Source organism: Anomaloglossus baeobatrachus, chromosome 2 (assembly GCF_048569485.1).
Source record: "Anomaloglossus baeobatrachus isolate aAnoBae1 chromosome 2, aAnoBae1.hap1, whole genome shotgun sequence".
Taxonomy (NCBI): Eukaryota; Metazoa; Chordata; class Amphibia; order Anura; family Aromobatidae; genus Anomaloglossus; species Anomaloglossus baeobatrachus.
Window position 1 is genome coordinate 686,506,137 of NC_134354.1, and position 17,500 is coordinate 686,523,636.

The 17,500-nt window shown below is 36.6% G+C and overlaps 2 protein-coding genes across 2 annotated transcripts in view; both read right to left on the minus strand.

The window, feature by feature from the left end:
* Positions 1 to 17,500, minus strand: part of HOXC4 (homeobox C4) — a 157,808-nt gene that overhangs the window by 139,450 nt on the left and 858 nt on the right. The window lies entirely within an intron of this gene.
* HOXC9 (homeobox C9) lies at positions 2,043 to 4,956 on the minus strand. The gene is made up of 2 exons (XM_075337189.1): positions 4,345 to 4,956; positions 2,043 to 2,776 (listed from the first exon to the last, which is right to left on the minus strand). The coding sequence occupies exons 1-2, from the start codon at positions 4,907 to 4,909 to the stop codon at positions 2,532 to 2,534; spliced, it is 810 nt and encodes a 269-aa protein (XP_075193304.1). The 5' UTR covers positions 4,910 to 4,956; the 3' UTR covers positions 2,043 to 2,531.

Genomic DNA, 17,500 nt, shown 5'->3' on the forward strand with positions numbered 1-17,500 from the left:
GCACATGCCCATATACACTTATAGGTGCACACATACAAATATAGGTACACGCTGATATATATATATATATATATATATGTGTGTGCAAAGGCCTATTTCCACTTATGGGTACATACATATAAACATATAGGTACATACATTTATTATATATGTATACATGCACACATGCCTATATACTCATATAGGTACAGACACATATCTGCATACACATGTCTATACACATATTGGTACACACTTGAACACATACATGTATAAGCACACACTTATATGCACATGTGGGTATATACACATCGACACACACACACGTATGTAGATATATATGAACCTTAACATGCACGTATGTGTAAAAACACACACATATATGCACAAATCCTGATATACACACACCCTTATACTGATGTAGTTTTCAGAGTGTATTGGTGTAAAATTTAAAATAATATTCTAATATGATACATTAATTAATAAGTTATATAATTATTATTGATCTTTATATCATGTGAAAAAAAGTATAAATGCATATTTGTATTGCTTCGTATAAATATATCTGTCAGTAGATAATTGTCATGAGGATGTTGACAGTTGTTACATAAATGTATCATATTTTATGCGGAAGGAATATGTTGTTATGTGGCCACATGTTAAGTAAAATGTTCCTGTGTAATACAAAATAATATAGCATATGCATTGCTGCACAGAAGAGTATGTACCACTATATGATAGGCATGTGCTGCTGTATTGCTAAATATATGGAATTGCATGATAATGTAACATTAGGAAATATACGTATATATGGATTCAGTGTATAAAAATACCGATACATGTGACAAATTATAAAGAAACCTATCAGAAAGTAATGCAAAATAGTCTATGAGTGCATATTAAATGCATCTACATATAAATCTGTCAGTTTATAGAATAATAAAAAATAAAATAATAATATACTGATCGAAGGCATTACACCCACGCATATATGCGTAGCAAATATTCCTGCACATCACCCATAGTTTGCTATATAGTATAAAATGCTATTATGAAACATATACATAAATACGTTAATATTCCGTACTTTACAAAGGAACATAAAGATCTTGTAAACATTTACTATATATTATGCACATATCAAACGTTATGAAGCTATTGAGTGGTGATAATTCTATATATATGAGGTTGTGGCTATACAATATTAAAGCCGTATTAACCCAAGATTAATAAATTAAACTGCCTGTTGTGAAGTTTTATGACTGCTCTGACCACTATAGTTCTTAGCCAGTCATCCTTAGTGAAGTGGCCTACTTGTGCAGTAGCATTCAGCCTACCTATAAAATCTTTAACTATATCATTCCAACAGCCAATAAAGGCTTTAATAACACAGTAAACACCAGCACTTTGCTATTTGACTACACACTATCGTACAATGCTTGTAGATAATACAAAGATACATGTTTTTTTTTTGTAGATATACATATATCCAGGCTGCTCAAGAAAACAGGAGAATGTGCAATCCTTTGGAGTCCCAAGGCAGGCTGTCCTGGCAGGAAGCAACTTAAATTAGGAATGCGGCCCTCTATTATTGTCCAAACCTGACATTTCTCTTGACTGAGACTATAAATTACTGTGCCATGTATTCTAAAACTTGGAAGTCAGATGCAAATGAAACAAATACAGCTTTACTCTAAAATCATGTTTCCAGGGCTGCTTTTGCCGCCATTGGTGGGGAATGTGCTCTGAAGGACATTCACTTATTTTATATTAGACTGATTATTAATAAGAATCACGATATAAGGGGATGAATGAAGGGAGTTTGTGCTTTAAAAGGAGCTGATCTGAAGAAGAAGTTAAATAACCGTAAGTACCATAAATGTAACAATATATTTTACACAGAGGAGAATAGGCTGCTACTTTTGTTACCAATGAGTCTGGATTTCCTTTGGCCCAGGGCGATCTGTTAGATACATATTTTTTCTTTTTGTGAAATTGCAACCACAAAACACACAAAAGCAGAATAGTGCAGTCTTCTATATTTACATAGAGCTGATCTACAGGCAGAACAGAACAATACTGAACATTATTTTTTGTGACAAGAATAAAATACATAAATATATACATCCAAGATACTTTCAATACTATAACAAAACATACTGGTAATTTCTCGATTTTGAATTATACAAAATATGCACTCACAAACTTCTTCAAATAAAAATTAACACTGGATAAGTATAAGTTACAAAATAAAATACTAAAAAAAATATTCAAGTACTTTTTTGTTTTGTTGATTTTTTTTTTCCTTGTTAAACTTGGATTTTTTTTTTCCTTAAAGACAGAGAAGAGGAACATTTGTAATTGCATTTTATAAAAGCGTGTGCTTCCAAAATGCCTGTGTGTTTAAAATCTACGCTAAACACAGATCTTCACATTCATAGTCATTAATGTTTTATTATTGGTAATGCTCGAACCCACAGCAAAATGTTTTCTTCACATATCTCTTATATAAGGGTTATGATGGGAAGGAGGAGGAGGATGGGTGAGGATCTCTAGGGCTGGTCCTTGTCGGTCTTTTCCTTGTTCATTTTCTTCATTTTCATTCTTCTGTTTTGAAACCAAATTTTAACTTGCCTTTCAGTGAGATTTAGAACCCTGGCGACCTCATAGCGCCGGTCCCTGGTTAGATACATATTAAATAAAAATTCCTTTTCTAGTTCCAAAGTCTGATATTTTGTATAGGGGCATCTTTTCTTTCTTGTGGAACGTGCATGGATCCAATTTGCCACTGGGTTATCTAAAAAAATAAACATAAAATGAAAACAGAGAACAATTAATATAACTGAATGTATCAATTAAAACGTGAAAATATGAAAATATTTACATTTTATTTTTCAAAATATTTATATACTACCTCCCCTCTAAGTTCAATAATGGCTCCTATAGTGTTAATTATATTTTTTAATATGGTAGACTTAAATGCATCATATCAGCAGACTTTTAGTGTGGCTAAAATGGTTATTGCCACTTTAAAGGTATTTAGCACATGAGTAGCAGAAGCCATTGTGAGCCTGCAATCATAAAATAAACGTTGTTGTCACAAGGCCATAAAAGGCTCCAACAAGTACTGTTACCTCTGTAGATGCTGAACTCAACGTGTCCATATATATATATATATATATACATATATATGTATATATATAAAGAAAAATAGTAATAATGAAAAAAACCTCTAAAATATATTATATACATATGTATATATATATATATATATATATATATATGTATATATATATACACACATATATAATTTATTAGATTTTTTTCATTATTATTGTTTTTCTTTTTTTTATGTGCAGGACACATGTGACCCCGTGGTCAATATCCTTTGATGATCAGCCTCATTTTATTTATTTTATTTATTATTATTTTTTATTACCTTCACTTTGTTGGAGCACATTTGTAATATATAACCTGTGTCCTGTACTTTCTGATAAAAAAAATGATCTTTAAGAGAAATTACATTTAAATAGCAATAAATCCATCAGTGTGGGAAGATGGTTATTTCCCACTTATATAATTACATAGAAGGGACTGTATAGCTATAATTTGGAGTTTTATAGTGCAGTGCTTTATAATTGTACTAATAAAATGTGTGACTGCCAGGTGTCTCCTTGCCCATTAGCCCATGTGCTTTGTGAGATATCAATGGCACAGGCGCCTAAACTTAGGCAGAAAGGTTTTAAACTTTGAAGAAGACACAATTAAAGGAAGCCCTGTGTCAGTGTGAACTGCTCTGGTCATAACCATAAAACCTCAGCTAATACGTTGTTTGTTCAAATGACCAATTGTCCCACACAGTTCAATGCCTGCGAGGACATTCTTTTCTTGGCATTTCATCTGCTGGGACACTAAAATACAGAGTCAGGACTGCAGAATGCACAAAGTGATCCCTGTATGTACAATACTAAGGATGTGTCAGGTTAATGAGCTAGGGATAGGTGTTTCCTCTGTGCTGAGGCTGCAGCAGTCCCTGGGAATCATTTTAGCTGCAGTGCTGGAGACTATCTGAGATATTGTAGGGATATCAGGAAGGAATGATGTCCTGAGCTGGAGCTGGGTGTCACTGCACATGGAAATAAATGGCTTGTAGGAAGTGCACCATGCTTGCCTGCCCTAATACATCCCTTCCTATTCTTTTATTCCCTCTAAAGGCAGCCAGGTCTTGCTGCTGCAGGCTGTGTGTTTAGGGCAGGGCCCTGGTTTAAGGAGGTAATTTGGTTTTATGGAGGAGACTCTAGTACATGTTCTAATTCCTCCTCCCCCCCTCTCCGGTTGTAAACAAGAATGAGTGTAATAACTTACTGGGGTCCAATTCAGCCTTGTCCTCTTTGTGTTTGCTGGTGAGGATGGCCTCAGAGTCCGGGGAGGGGATGGTGTGCAGAGGTGGCCTGTCCCTCAGATCTCCGGGGGAGCCATACATGTAGTCCGGGTAGCTGCGGCCATCGCCGGGGCCACACTCCCTCCTGCTGGGGAAGGCGTCAGGCTTCAGTCCGTAGTGCCTGCTGCTGGCTGCAAACCCTGGGAAGGACACGGTCCCTGAGATGGGCTCCAGCCAAGATCGCATATATCTGGCGTCTGTGCCCAAATGTGGCTGGTGGTGGCTGTAGGGGTGATAGACCACCGAGGACTGGGAGTGCACAGGACCCCAGGAGGTGGTGAACACTGCAGGCTTCGGGGCAAAACTGCAGGAAGGGAAATCTCCACAGTCCGGGACTAATCCTGACGGTCGTGCAGCAGCGGGATGAGCCCCAGTGGTGGGGAACCTGGAAGCCAGGAGGTCTTCACTCTCATGGCTGATCAGAGAGTCCACATAATAGTTGCTGATAGGACCAGACGCAGACATTGTTCCCCCTTCTTTTACATTCATAAGATTATTGTATGAACTGTATGTGTACTTTTTATCTGCTCATAGAACAATCAGGGCAGGTAATTATTTTTTCAGCCTTTCAAGCTTGTCATTGGCTATTGCCTCCCACGTGATTGTATTTACAAAAAAAAAAAAAAAATACAGTGCAGATCAATGCGCAGGTCCCATTGCCTGTATGTGTATGGGAGCTGAGCAGCTCCTTATAAATGGTGAGATAATGTGAGAATCTGAGCCCTGGACCTGCTGGACCTTACTAGGATCTGATGCCTGCTGCTCTGTAGGGGCATTTGGAAGGAAACTTGGGGGAATGTGAGTGCTGGGGCATGGGAAGAAGCAAGGGACTATTTCTTGACGCAATTCATCTCTGTCTCTTCTCTGTATTGCTGCCAGCATACTAGAATGGATATATATTACAGTCCAGGACAAATACATTATGATTTCTGCATTTTGTAAAGCAAGAATCAGCTTCCTGCTATTTATGCTGCTAAGAGATAATCTGGGTTTTACTCTTTTTTTGCAATGTCACTGGCTGATGTAATATTATAAATGCCCCCATGTACCAGTTGGTATTTTTTTCTTTTCAGATCAGCAGGGCATTGAAATCCAAGCAAAAGGAAGCCAGAGGAGTTTTGAAAAGAAGGGGGAAAGATCTGATGGAACAGACATTTGCACAGAATAAAAGTGCTAAGCTACTCCCATCTTTCAATGGATGTCTGTATTCGTCTGCTCAGGCTTGGATGTTTTTATGTCCTTCAATAAAAAATTTACGAGGCTCATTGGATTGTTCATAAACGTGTCGTTCATTAAACAAAACTGTAAGGTTTGGATTTCAACTGTAAAAAAAAAAAAAAAGCAAAAAGTTATAGCAAAGTTCCTGATGCGTTTTCTGATGGCTGAGAGACAATTTTAGAAGGATAATTCCCAGGAACAACTTCCAGGGCCACCGATGTGTCTGCATTGGGTCCTGGCACTAAATAACCCCCCTGATTCTGGAGACGAATTCCATCACATTTAACACAGGGGGCTCGACTACAATTCAACACACAAGTGTGGAGACACTGAGCATTGTGATATTAGAAATATATTGCTTTTATTCTGCCCCAAATGATGGGCATAAAGAGTCCATTTATTGCTGATAAATCTCATTTTTACTGTTGCACTGGAAAGCCAGAGCTGCAGTAAATAATGGGCGATTCTAAAATCCCCTCTAATAGATTTCCGTAATGTTGGTCTTGCATAGTACATGGTGTGTATGGTATATACAATTCATACAAAGCATTATCCATCCACAGAGCAAGCAATGTCGCTAATAACTGCGATTACATGGAATTCTGCAAGATTTACACTTCCACAGAGGAAACCCAAACGCCTGACATATATAAGACTCAAGCAGCAGATAAAACAATTGTACAACTACAGGCATAATGAAATGTATATTTAATGTCTACATAATCCATACAGAAAGGGAACATTCAGAGCTGATTCGCTGAGCCAATGCTTTTATTAATTCATATCTCCCCCACTGTGAGAGACCCCAATAAGCAGCAGCTCTGTCACTGCAAGGATTCTCTGAGGTTCGTTAAGTTGCACATGATGGGGTGAAGAATATATTATCAGACATTACTCAGGATCGTAACAGTGCAGAAATCTCTGCTTCTATTCAGACCAGGAAAAATCTGATCTAATAAAATCAGCACACACAATAGATGATATCTATGCATCCAGCACATGCTGGACTGATACTCCATAACATACAGTAATCAGACAAGCTAGGCATCAAAACTGATACATTAATGTGTAAAACAAATGTCACACTGACACAATGCTCTGCAATACAGAAACAAGATGACTGAATAGCACACTGTGTGATATCTATCTATCTATCTATCTATCTATCTATCTATCTATCTATCTTTCTATCCATCTATCTATCATGTGTATATATCTATAGAAATTATAAACAAACAGACATACAAATAGATAGATAGGCATATATATATATATATATATATATATATATATATATATATATAGACTATAAATACAAAGGGAGATACATAGTGAAAGCCTTTAAAGATTATTTATCTCTATCTACATGTCTATCCATATGTATATATATATATATATATATATATATATATATATATAATAGGTAGACAGACAGATAGATAGATAGATAGATAGATAGATAGATAGACATATGTATGGGCTATAAATACATAGGGAGATAAATAGTGAAAGCCTTTATACATTATCTATGTATGTATATATATATATATATATATATACATATCCTTCTTTCTTTCTATCTATCTATCTATCTATCTATCTATCTATCTATCTGTTTCTATCATCTATCTATATGTGTATATAAATGATAGACAGATAGATAGATAGATAGATAGATAGATAGATAGATAGATAGATAGATAGATAGATAGACAGACAGACAGACAGATGGATAGACAGACAGACAGATAGATAGATAGATAGATAGATAGATAGATAGATAGATAGATAGATAGATAGATAGATAGATAGATTAATAACCTGCGAAGGCTTTCACTATTTATCTCCCTATGTATTTATAGTTCACCTATATATATATATACACGCACAGGAGATAGGTAGATAGATAGACAGATAGACAGACAGATAGATAGATAGTTAGATAGATAGATACATAGATGGATAGATAGATAGATAGATAGATAGATAGATACATAGATGGATAGATAGATAGATGATAGATAGATAGATAGATAGATAGATAGATAGATAGATACATAGATAGATGGATAGATAGATAGATAGATAGATAGAGCTATTGAATATAATGCATATTTCCAGTGTACACAATTCGAATTGATTCTGAGGACAACAAACATTTGCAACCACATTTCAGCTCAGCTGCTTTGCACAATAGACATAATATCTTAATATATTTTTCAAGATTATCTCTCCAAAGACTACATGAACAATGAAGATCGTAGACGACCAATGCTCCAGACATCAATAAATTAACATATTAACCATTTGACATCTGCGTAACATGAAAACAAAATGAAGCGTGATCACAGTACCTTATTAGTGGAATCTTGGAGCTTCGAGATGAGGATCCGTTACTGAGAAATTCGCCTTTAGACTGTATATCCGCCATGTGTTTATATCCAGGTTTTGCATATATGTATATCCCTTGTGTTGTTGTGCAGGCCTCTAATGATCCCATCCAGTTGCCTTCTCCTGGCTCTCATCTTGACTACTGATTTCATTTTTTTCCAAATACAGATCTTCAGCACAGCACAGAAGAAAAAAAAAACAAGTGCACTGGAAATATGAACACTCTCACATTACCATGTGGGATCCCCTGAATTTTTATTGCAACTTTCTCCCTTGGTTTATTCATGGTGAATGCTACTGTCCTGCTAAAAATGAGGCTTACTCATTGCTCTGTCTTTCCTCTATAAATAACATCCAGGGAAGAAGGTTTTATATATCTGTTTCCTTAAGAAAATCTATGATGTATACAGTATGAATATTTTCACTCATTCTGGGGAGCCTGCTAGTGTAAAAAAGAAAGCACAGGGAATTGAAGGATGGAAGCACAAGCATCTTACAGAGTAAGAAAAAAAATAGCCAAGATATCTTGAAGACACAGGCCTAGTGGAATAAAAAGCAAACTCATTGAAGTGAAGGCCCCCTTTTCCTTCCCTCCCAGTTGCAGGTTTTATGAGTTTACACGGGAAAGCTCTGAAAATTGCAGATGGGGTGGGGAGAGAAAGGAATCACCTCAATATAATATCCTGTTAATGGGAGCCATAGTCCCCTTTGTCCCACAGATTTCCAAAGGACTTGTCAGTGATCTGGTTTATCCATCATGGTCTTTGGACTGCAGGCAGCAGACACATTCACGCCATACTTGACAGACAGACAAATGCTCTCTCCAAGCATCCATTTTGTGGCTTGGCTGTCTCCATGGTATGGTTCAATAAACACCGTCAAGTTCGGTTTAATACATAAACATTTTTTTTCCCAGTACTTTTTGGATGTATTAGGAGATTTAGTGCAATATTTGATACAAATATTTAGATGAGAAGCTCAATTAACACAGACCGGACGCAGCGCAATCAAGGTAATGAACAGTTGTCGCAGCACTTTGTGAAATGTCCCGTCCTTGTGTCGTCTGAGGATTAAGTAGTTAGTCATATTCCTTAGTTCTTGTATAGCGTGTTGTGTTGATTGTCTAACCTGTCCTCATCCCTCATCATTGTGCATTATGTTTACAATATCCCTGTATAACTCGTGTGCATCAACAGGCCAAGGATCTCTACATGTCTACTGCGCCTGGAAAGACTTTCTAATAGCGACAGTGCAGGGGATGTGAAGGGATAGACAGACCATAGATAAGAGATAGATAGATAGATAGATAGATAGATAGACCATAGATAAGAGATAGATAGATAGATAGATAGATAGACAGACCATAGATAAGAGATAGATAGATAGATAGATAGACAGACCATAGATAAGAGATAGATAGATAGATAGATAGACAGACCATAGATAAGAGATAGATAGATAGATAGATAGACCATAGATAAGAGTTAGATAGATAGATAGACAGACCATAGATAAGAGATAGATAGATAGATAGACCATAGATAAGAGATAGATAGATAGATAGATAGATAGACAGACCATAGATAAGAGATAGATAGATAGACCATAGATAAGAGATAGATAGACAGATAGATAATAGATAGTTAGATAGATAGATAGACAGATAAGTGGTAGATAAAGGGATGGATGGATAGATAAATAAACAATAGATAGATAATAGATACATAGATAGATAATAGATAGATAGACAGATAGATAAGTGGTAGATAGAGGGATGGATGGATAGATAGATAGATAGATATATAGACAGATAGATGGATACATAGATAGATAAATAATAGATAGATGGATAGCTAGATATATAGATAGATAGATAGATAGAACAGATAGATCTATGGATAGATAAGAGGGATGGATAGATAGATAGATAGATAGATAGATAGATAGATAGATAGATAGATAGATAGAGGGATGAATAGATAAATAATAGATAGACAGAGACAAATAGATACATAAATAGATAGATAAGAGATAGAAAGATAGAAACCAGATAGATAATAAACAGACCGATAGATAGATAGATAGATAGATAGATAGATAGATAGATAGATAGATAGATAGATAGATAGATAATAGATAAACACATTTTTACATTAACTCCTAAATACATACAGTAAATACCTGTACATCTCTACCTACAAGTCTTAATTGAAAATTATAAAGTGGTTACTCAAGCCTATATAAATAAATGATTGACAGGTATGGGGACATGGATAGATAGATAGATAGATAGATAGATAGATAGAAAGATTAATATATAGATAGATTTGCCGTGCATATAGACATATATTAATGTTTGCATTAACACACACACACACACACACACACACACACACACACACACACACGTATATTTATATAGACAGAGAGACTGACAGAAATGCAAGATTATTAAATGGACATAAAAGAACATAGCCTTGGCAAATAGATAGATAGACAGACAGACAGATGGCTAGATAGATAGATAGATAGATAGATAGATAGATAGATAGATAGAAAGCCACATCATGGGATAATAAAGTCCACACTGTTGTTTTTTTTTGTTTGTTTTTTTTTGAGTGCTGCCTTCTCTTTTTCATCTATCAATTTACTATTGGATAAAGCTTTATGGATGTCTCTGCACCCACTATATTATTTTCTTGTGCTGTTCCAGATTTACTTATTTATTTCTAGATAGATTGACTCTCTCTTTCACACACACACACACACACACACACACACACACACACACACACACACCACACACACACACACACACGTTAGTGTGTGTTTGTCTAAGTGTGTTGAGTCTGTGTGTATATTTTGTCTGATGCGTCTGTGTGTTGCATTGTGTCTTTGTGTTGTAATGTGTCTGTGTTGTGTGTTGTGTCTCTGTGTGTTGTTTTGTATCTGTGTGATGTTTCAAGTGGTGTGTGTGTGTTGTGTCTGTGTGCTGTTTCTCTATGTGTTGTGTGTGTTGTGTTTTGTCTGTGGTTTCTGTATGTTGTGTCTGTGTGATATTGTCTGTGTGATGTGTCTGTGTGCTGCGTGTTGTGTCTGTGTTATGTGTTAAAAGTGTTAAAAGAGAAAGGTTTTGGTACCGTGTTAGCTAGTTGAAAAATGATTGATTGCTCTCAGTGAGATGTGTTATGTGTGTGATGTGCCTGTGTGATGTGTCTATGTATGTGTCTGTGGGTCGTGAATCCCTATGTGCGTGTGTGTGTGTGTGTGTGTGTGTGTTGCGGTTGTGTGTGTGTGTCTGTGGGTCATGTCTGTGTGTGTGTATGTGTGTGTGTGTGTGTGTGTGTGTGTGTAACCCAGTCTGAATATATTTGTAATATATGATATATATATATATATATATATATATATATATATATATATATATATGTATATATATAATATCTATCACTATCAGGCACTCAGTCCCCTGCATTTGAAGCATACAGGGACTTACTCCACTACTAAGGAATAAGTAACATTATTATTGTGTATAGGTGTAATGATATCTGTATCATTATCCCTTTAATACACAGTTGATGTTTGCTGGTAAGGAGTCAGGAAGGAAGCGGCCTGAGTAGTGTGAAGTGGATGGCACGTCTATGTGAGAAAGTATATTGGCAGATGAGTACAATGCAGTGATTGCTGGCTTTCCTGGCTTTCCAGCAGACAGAGACTGCTGTGTTTGTGGGGGGTTAGGAAGTACACAAGACAGCAACTATCAAAGGAAAAGACCTCAGAAGACTGGGACAGAGATAATACTGCAGCCATAAAGTGCCTCTACCTGCTCCTGCAATGGCCATACGTCCCCTAGAGGGAATTTTCATGTGAAATGACTTTGGATTCCAGACTAATTTCAGTGGTGTTGAGCACGGTGTACTAAAAATTCCTTAGTGCAATTACAGCCTAGCACCAATTTACTCAACAGCCACAAGTTCCCTTTCAAATTTACTAGCAAAGTCTTTTTTTTCTTTTTTTTTGTGAGTAAAGCTCAAATTGTAGACTTCCCCGACTAGCTTTGTGAGTAAAGGTGGGTGGGGGAGGGGGGCTTTTGCTTTGTTTCATATACATCATCACAACTCTGAATGGAAACCTTATACATCAAATAATATTGTCCTTGCTTTTGTCCTATACAATGTAGAAATGTCCAACATACCACTCCCATTTCAAGAAAGGTGACTGTACAAAGAAAATAAATGTGAGTGGCACACACACACAGACACAAAGACACAAAGACACACAAACTACCAGACACACAAACACACACACACACACACACACAAAGACACAGACAAACACAGACACAAACTACACATACACAAAGACACAAACACAGACACAAACTCCAGACACAGACAAACACAGACAGACACAAAGCCATAAACACTCACACTGTCACAAACAAACTGACAAACTTCCACACACACAAAGACATAGACAAACACAGACACAAACACACAAACTCCACACACAAAGGCACAGACAACGACACACAAAGACATAAGCATACATAAACACATACATACAAACTACAAACACATACATACATACATACATACAAACATACAAACATTCACACATACATTATGTATACTAAATAAATGTCTCTTTTTATAAATGTCCCATTTTCGTTTGTGTGTACAAAATGCTGATCTGGCTACATGTGTGAGCATTGGTTTGTATGCATGGCTGCAGGCGTGTGTGTTACGATTTTATCAGTAAGTGCCTCATACGATATGTATGCATTCAGGCATTCAGAAATATGTACATATGGCATATATATATATATATATACATATATATATATATATATATATATATATATATATATATACACACACACACACACACACACACACACACACAAACACACATATAAATGGTGAAAACACATACAAATGGTGAACCTGCATGAATATATGCAGACATATTAATTACCTATAAACATAACATACAAATGGTGTACATGCATCAATATATGCAGACGTACTAATTACGTGAAAACATATAGTGTTACATACAATCATTCTAAATATTTTATTAGTAGCTGATTTTTTTCGTATTATTTATTTAGCGAAAATAAACATACATAATTTACTAATTGCTTCTATTTGTCTAATCTAGTTCTATCTATACATCTGTTATGTACATTTTCAATGTAAGTACTTATGCATTCTAGTTGCCTGCGTGCAGTGTTGTTGCTTTTTGTGTCTGTTTCAAAAGAAATTGTGATTGATTTTTATTTTATTTTTCAATAGTGTACATTTTGTTTTCCATTTCTCGTTATTATCTGTTGTTTAGGCACAAAACAGTTGGTAATAGTAATATATGGTACACTACATCTCTGTTTGGGTTTTTTTTTCTGATATCTGAGTATGTGTGCAATCTATACTGCTTGTAACCGACCCCCACTCATATATATTTTTAAATATTCAAACTGTTATTTTTTTTTCTGTTAATCTATCTATCTATTATCTACCTATAGTATCTATCTATATCTATCTATTATCTACCTATAATATCTATCTATCTATCCATCTATCTATCTATCTATTATCTACCTATAGTATCTATCTATCTATCTATCTATCTATTATCTACCTATAGTATCTATCTATCTATCTATCTATCTATCTATCTATCTATCTATCTATCTATCTATTATCTACCTATAATATCTATCTATCTATCTATCTATCTATCTATCTATCTATCTATTATCTACCTATAATATCTATCTATCTACCTATAGTATCTATCTATCTATGATTCTATCTATCTATCCATCTATCTATTATCTACATATAGTATCTATCTATCTATCTATCTATCTATCTATCTATCTATCTATCTATCTGTCTATCCCTCTCTATCTATCTATCTATCTATCTATCTATCTATCATCTACCTATAGTATCTTTCGATCTATATCTATTTATCTATATGTCTGTCAATCAGTCAGTCAGTCAGTCAATCATATATCTTACTATATTTTGTGTGCTATGTGTTTTATATTTGTGCTGAGGACAATACTTACAAATGTTTTTGAATTTCAGGTTTAATGAAATTGCAGAAAATAATTATTGGAAGTCGCATTGCTTGACGCTAAATATCTGCTGTTTAGACTTGTATCACGTAACTATTGTATGAACAGACATGTATATAATAATTTCCCACGTCAAACAAAGCCCCATGCACCGTGCCTAAGGAGGTGCTCTACAGGATGGAATGCTAAACGTCTACTTGTAGGCTACAGGCCCTGAGACCATTCGCACGCTCCTGAGTGGCTGTAAAATGAAGAATAGACCATCCTGAGGAGAAAATATCAGACCAATGTAAAATATTCAATCTCCTAATCGCAAAAGACAAAAAAATTACAACAATTACAAATACCGATTTACTCAGAATTTCGAGAGTATGTGGACACAAAATGTACATTATTATGCAAAGAAGACTTTAATAAGATCAAAATGTGACATTTTCCAATCAAACCTTAAGGAATAAAGACATCAAATGTACAAGGCACAGATCGAATGCACAAGTAAATCCATATACTGAAAACCAACCTCACATATGGGAAATCAACCAACCCCACATGCTGGAACCCAACGTTCTACAGAAAATATTCAAAGTTTTCAAAACAATTCTGGGAGTTAATATTCTGATTTATCTTTTTGTATTTTTTTTTTTACCATCAAGGATCTATTTACAAATTAAAATTCAATCCTTTCAAGGAGAAATCAACTCACTTAGCTGCAAAGAACCTGTTTGCGAATTAGTTATCCATTCTATTATTTTTTTGCAATGGAGTTCCTGAATTAAGGTTATGTACCGCAGGATGGGTCCTACCTAATCATAATTTGGTATTTTATAATCATCACTGCACCATATGTACAGAATTTGGATCAAAGACTATTTGGTATTTGTTCATCTATCAATGGTGTATTATAGTAAAATAAATAAAAAAAAATCAGGGCAAGTGAACAATGTAACACGTCCACTATTTCACTATTTAATGTTCGTTTGGATCCTATATTTGTATGTATGTATGTATGTATGTATGTATGCTTTAATGTATTCACTTTAAGCTAGTATAAAAATGTAAGAAGAAAGAAAAAGAAAGAAAAAAAGAAAGAAATATGATAGATAAGATAGATAATAGATTGATAGATAGACAGATAGATAGATAGATAGATAGATAGATAGATAGATGAATAGATGGGTGATGGATAGAGAGATACTTGGGACATATATTGACGAGATATAGGTAGATGATTTTGGAGTATCATTTATGTGATCAATACTTTTACTGTTTTGTTTTTTTTTGTTTTTTATTGTAGTAGTAGTAGTTTCTATTCATGGTTCAGCATAAAACTCTATATGATGTATATCTTGCATTTAATTGGGGTAATTTAATTTTTAATATTTATATTCATAAATATCTAATTACCTGAAGTGGATATGTAGAGGAAAATTTCTCAGTATTGATATTTTTCTCAGTATTGATATTACATTATATTCATTTGGTCAACATAACATTAACATTGGAACTTGAAGGTAAGAACATGTGTCATCAATATATGAAACCCAGCTGTAAAATGAATTATCCATTTATTTTCTCTTTTTTTTTTTTTTTCGGAAATGAGCATAATTATTGCAACCAGCACAAGAGACACAAAGACTACAGTAATATACATACAAAGCACAGAATGCCTGATCAGAGCATATTTTCTTTCTGCGACAGTCTGGCCACTTTAATAGAGGGCTTGTGAAATGGTAACAGGAGAACACATCACCTTCCTAATAAAGCTAAGGTGGATTGGGGATCCAATTCCTCAACGCTTCAAAAGCCCCTGCATGTGACTCACTTAGAAATATTATATTCCTATATAAGCCCCCCGTTTCCTCAAGGAGTCACGAAATTAAGCATTTAACAGCTCCTTGTAAATGCAACCTCCCGATCTTACTGCCAGGAACAATGATCTGTCCCTGTGTCCTGGTGTGGAGCCAATACTGCTAATAATTTCATAGGATTTCTGTAGGAAGGGTCCTTTTGTCTGGCCACAATCATCTGAGGAGCTTCATTCTGCCACTAAACAATAGCAAGGAGAGCAAGATGCAGCCAGAAGCCAGGGCTGAGATCCTAGATTCCCTACAACCCATACTGCCCGCCCGGTGCTGGCATCCACAGGGGACTCCCTCCCCTTGCTTCCCGGGCCCTGGCATCTTTACAGGGGCTCCCTCCCATTCCTTCCCGGGCCCTGGCATCCTTACAGTGGCTCCCTCCCATTCCTTCCCGGGCAGTGGCATCTTAGAGGGGCTCCCTCCCAGGCACTGGCATCTTTGAAGGGTCTCCCTTCCCATTACTTCTTGGGCACTCGCATCTTTCGAGGGGCTCCCTCCCAGGCACTGGCATCTTTAGAGGGGCTCCCTCCCAGGCACTGGCATCTTTAGAGGGGCTCCCTCCCAGGCACTGGCATCTTTGGAGGGTCTCCCTTCCCATTACTTTTTGGGCACTCACATAGTTAGAGGGGCTTCCTCTCCGGGCACTGGCATCTCTATAGAGGCTCCCTCCCCGGGCACTGACATCCTTATAGAGGCTCCCTCCCCGGGCACTGGCATCTCTATAGAGGCTCCCTCCCCGGGCACTGGCATCTCTATAGAGGCTCCCTCCCCGGGCACTGGCATCTCTATAGATAGAGGCTCCCTCCCCGGGCACTGGCATCTCTATAGAGGCTCCCTCCCCGGGCACTGGCATCTCTATAGAGGCTCCCTCCCCGGGCACTGGCATCTTTGGACGGTCTCCTTTCCCATTACTTTTATGGCACTGGCATCTTTAGAGGGGCTCCCTCCCCGGGCAGTGGCATCTTTAAAGGGGATCCCTCCCCGGGCAGTGGCATCTTTAGAAGGGCTCCCTCCCTGGAACTGACATCCATTGGGGCTCCCTCCCTTTTCTTCCAGGGCACAGGTTTCCTTAGGCGCTCCCTTCCCATTACTTCTTGGGCACTGAGGCTCCATTGGGGCTGCATTCCCTTCCTTCCAGGGGATAAGCTTCCTTAGGGTCTCCCTCTCCTGTCTTCCAGGGCACAAATTCCTTAAGGCTTCCCTCCCCATTACTTCTCGGGCACTGGCATCCTTAGAGGATCTGTTCACTCGCCCTCTTAGGAAGCCACTTGCAGAACATTAAAGGAAATCGTTGTTCTTGATGAAGACGAACTGACGTAATTAAGGCAGTTTCTTGTTGCCGCGTTAAAACAGTCAATCCCAACAACATGAAACTACCTAAACCACGGATCAGCTGGGTGACAAGATGCAACATCCACAATCCCTTGTCAGATAAAAAAAAAAAAAAAGAGGAGGGAGCAAAACATAAATAAAAGAGAAAGAAATGGGTGTAAATGGTTGAATCTCCCTCCTAGGAGGCTATGGGAG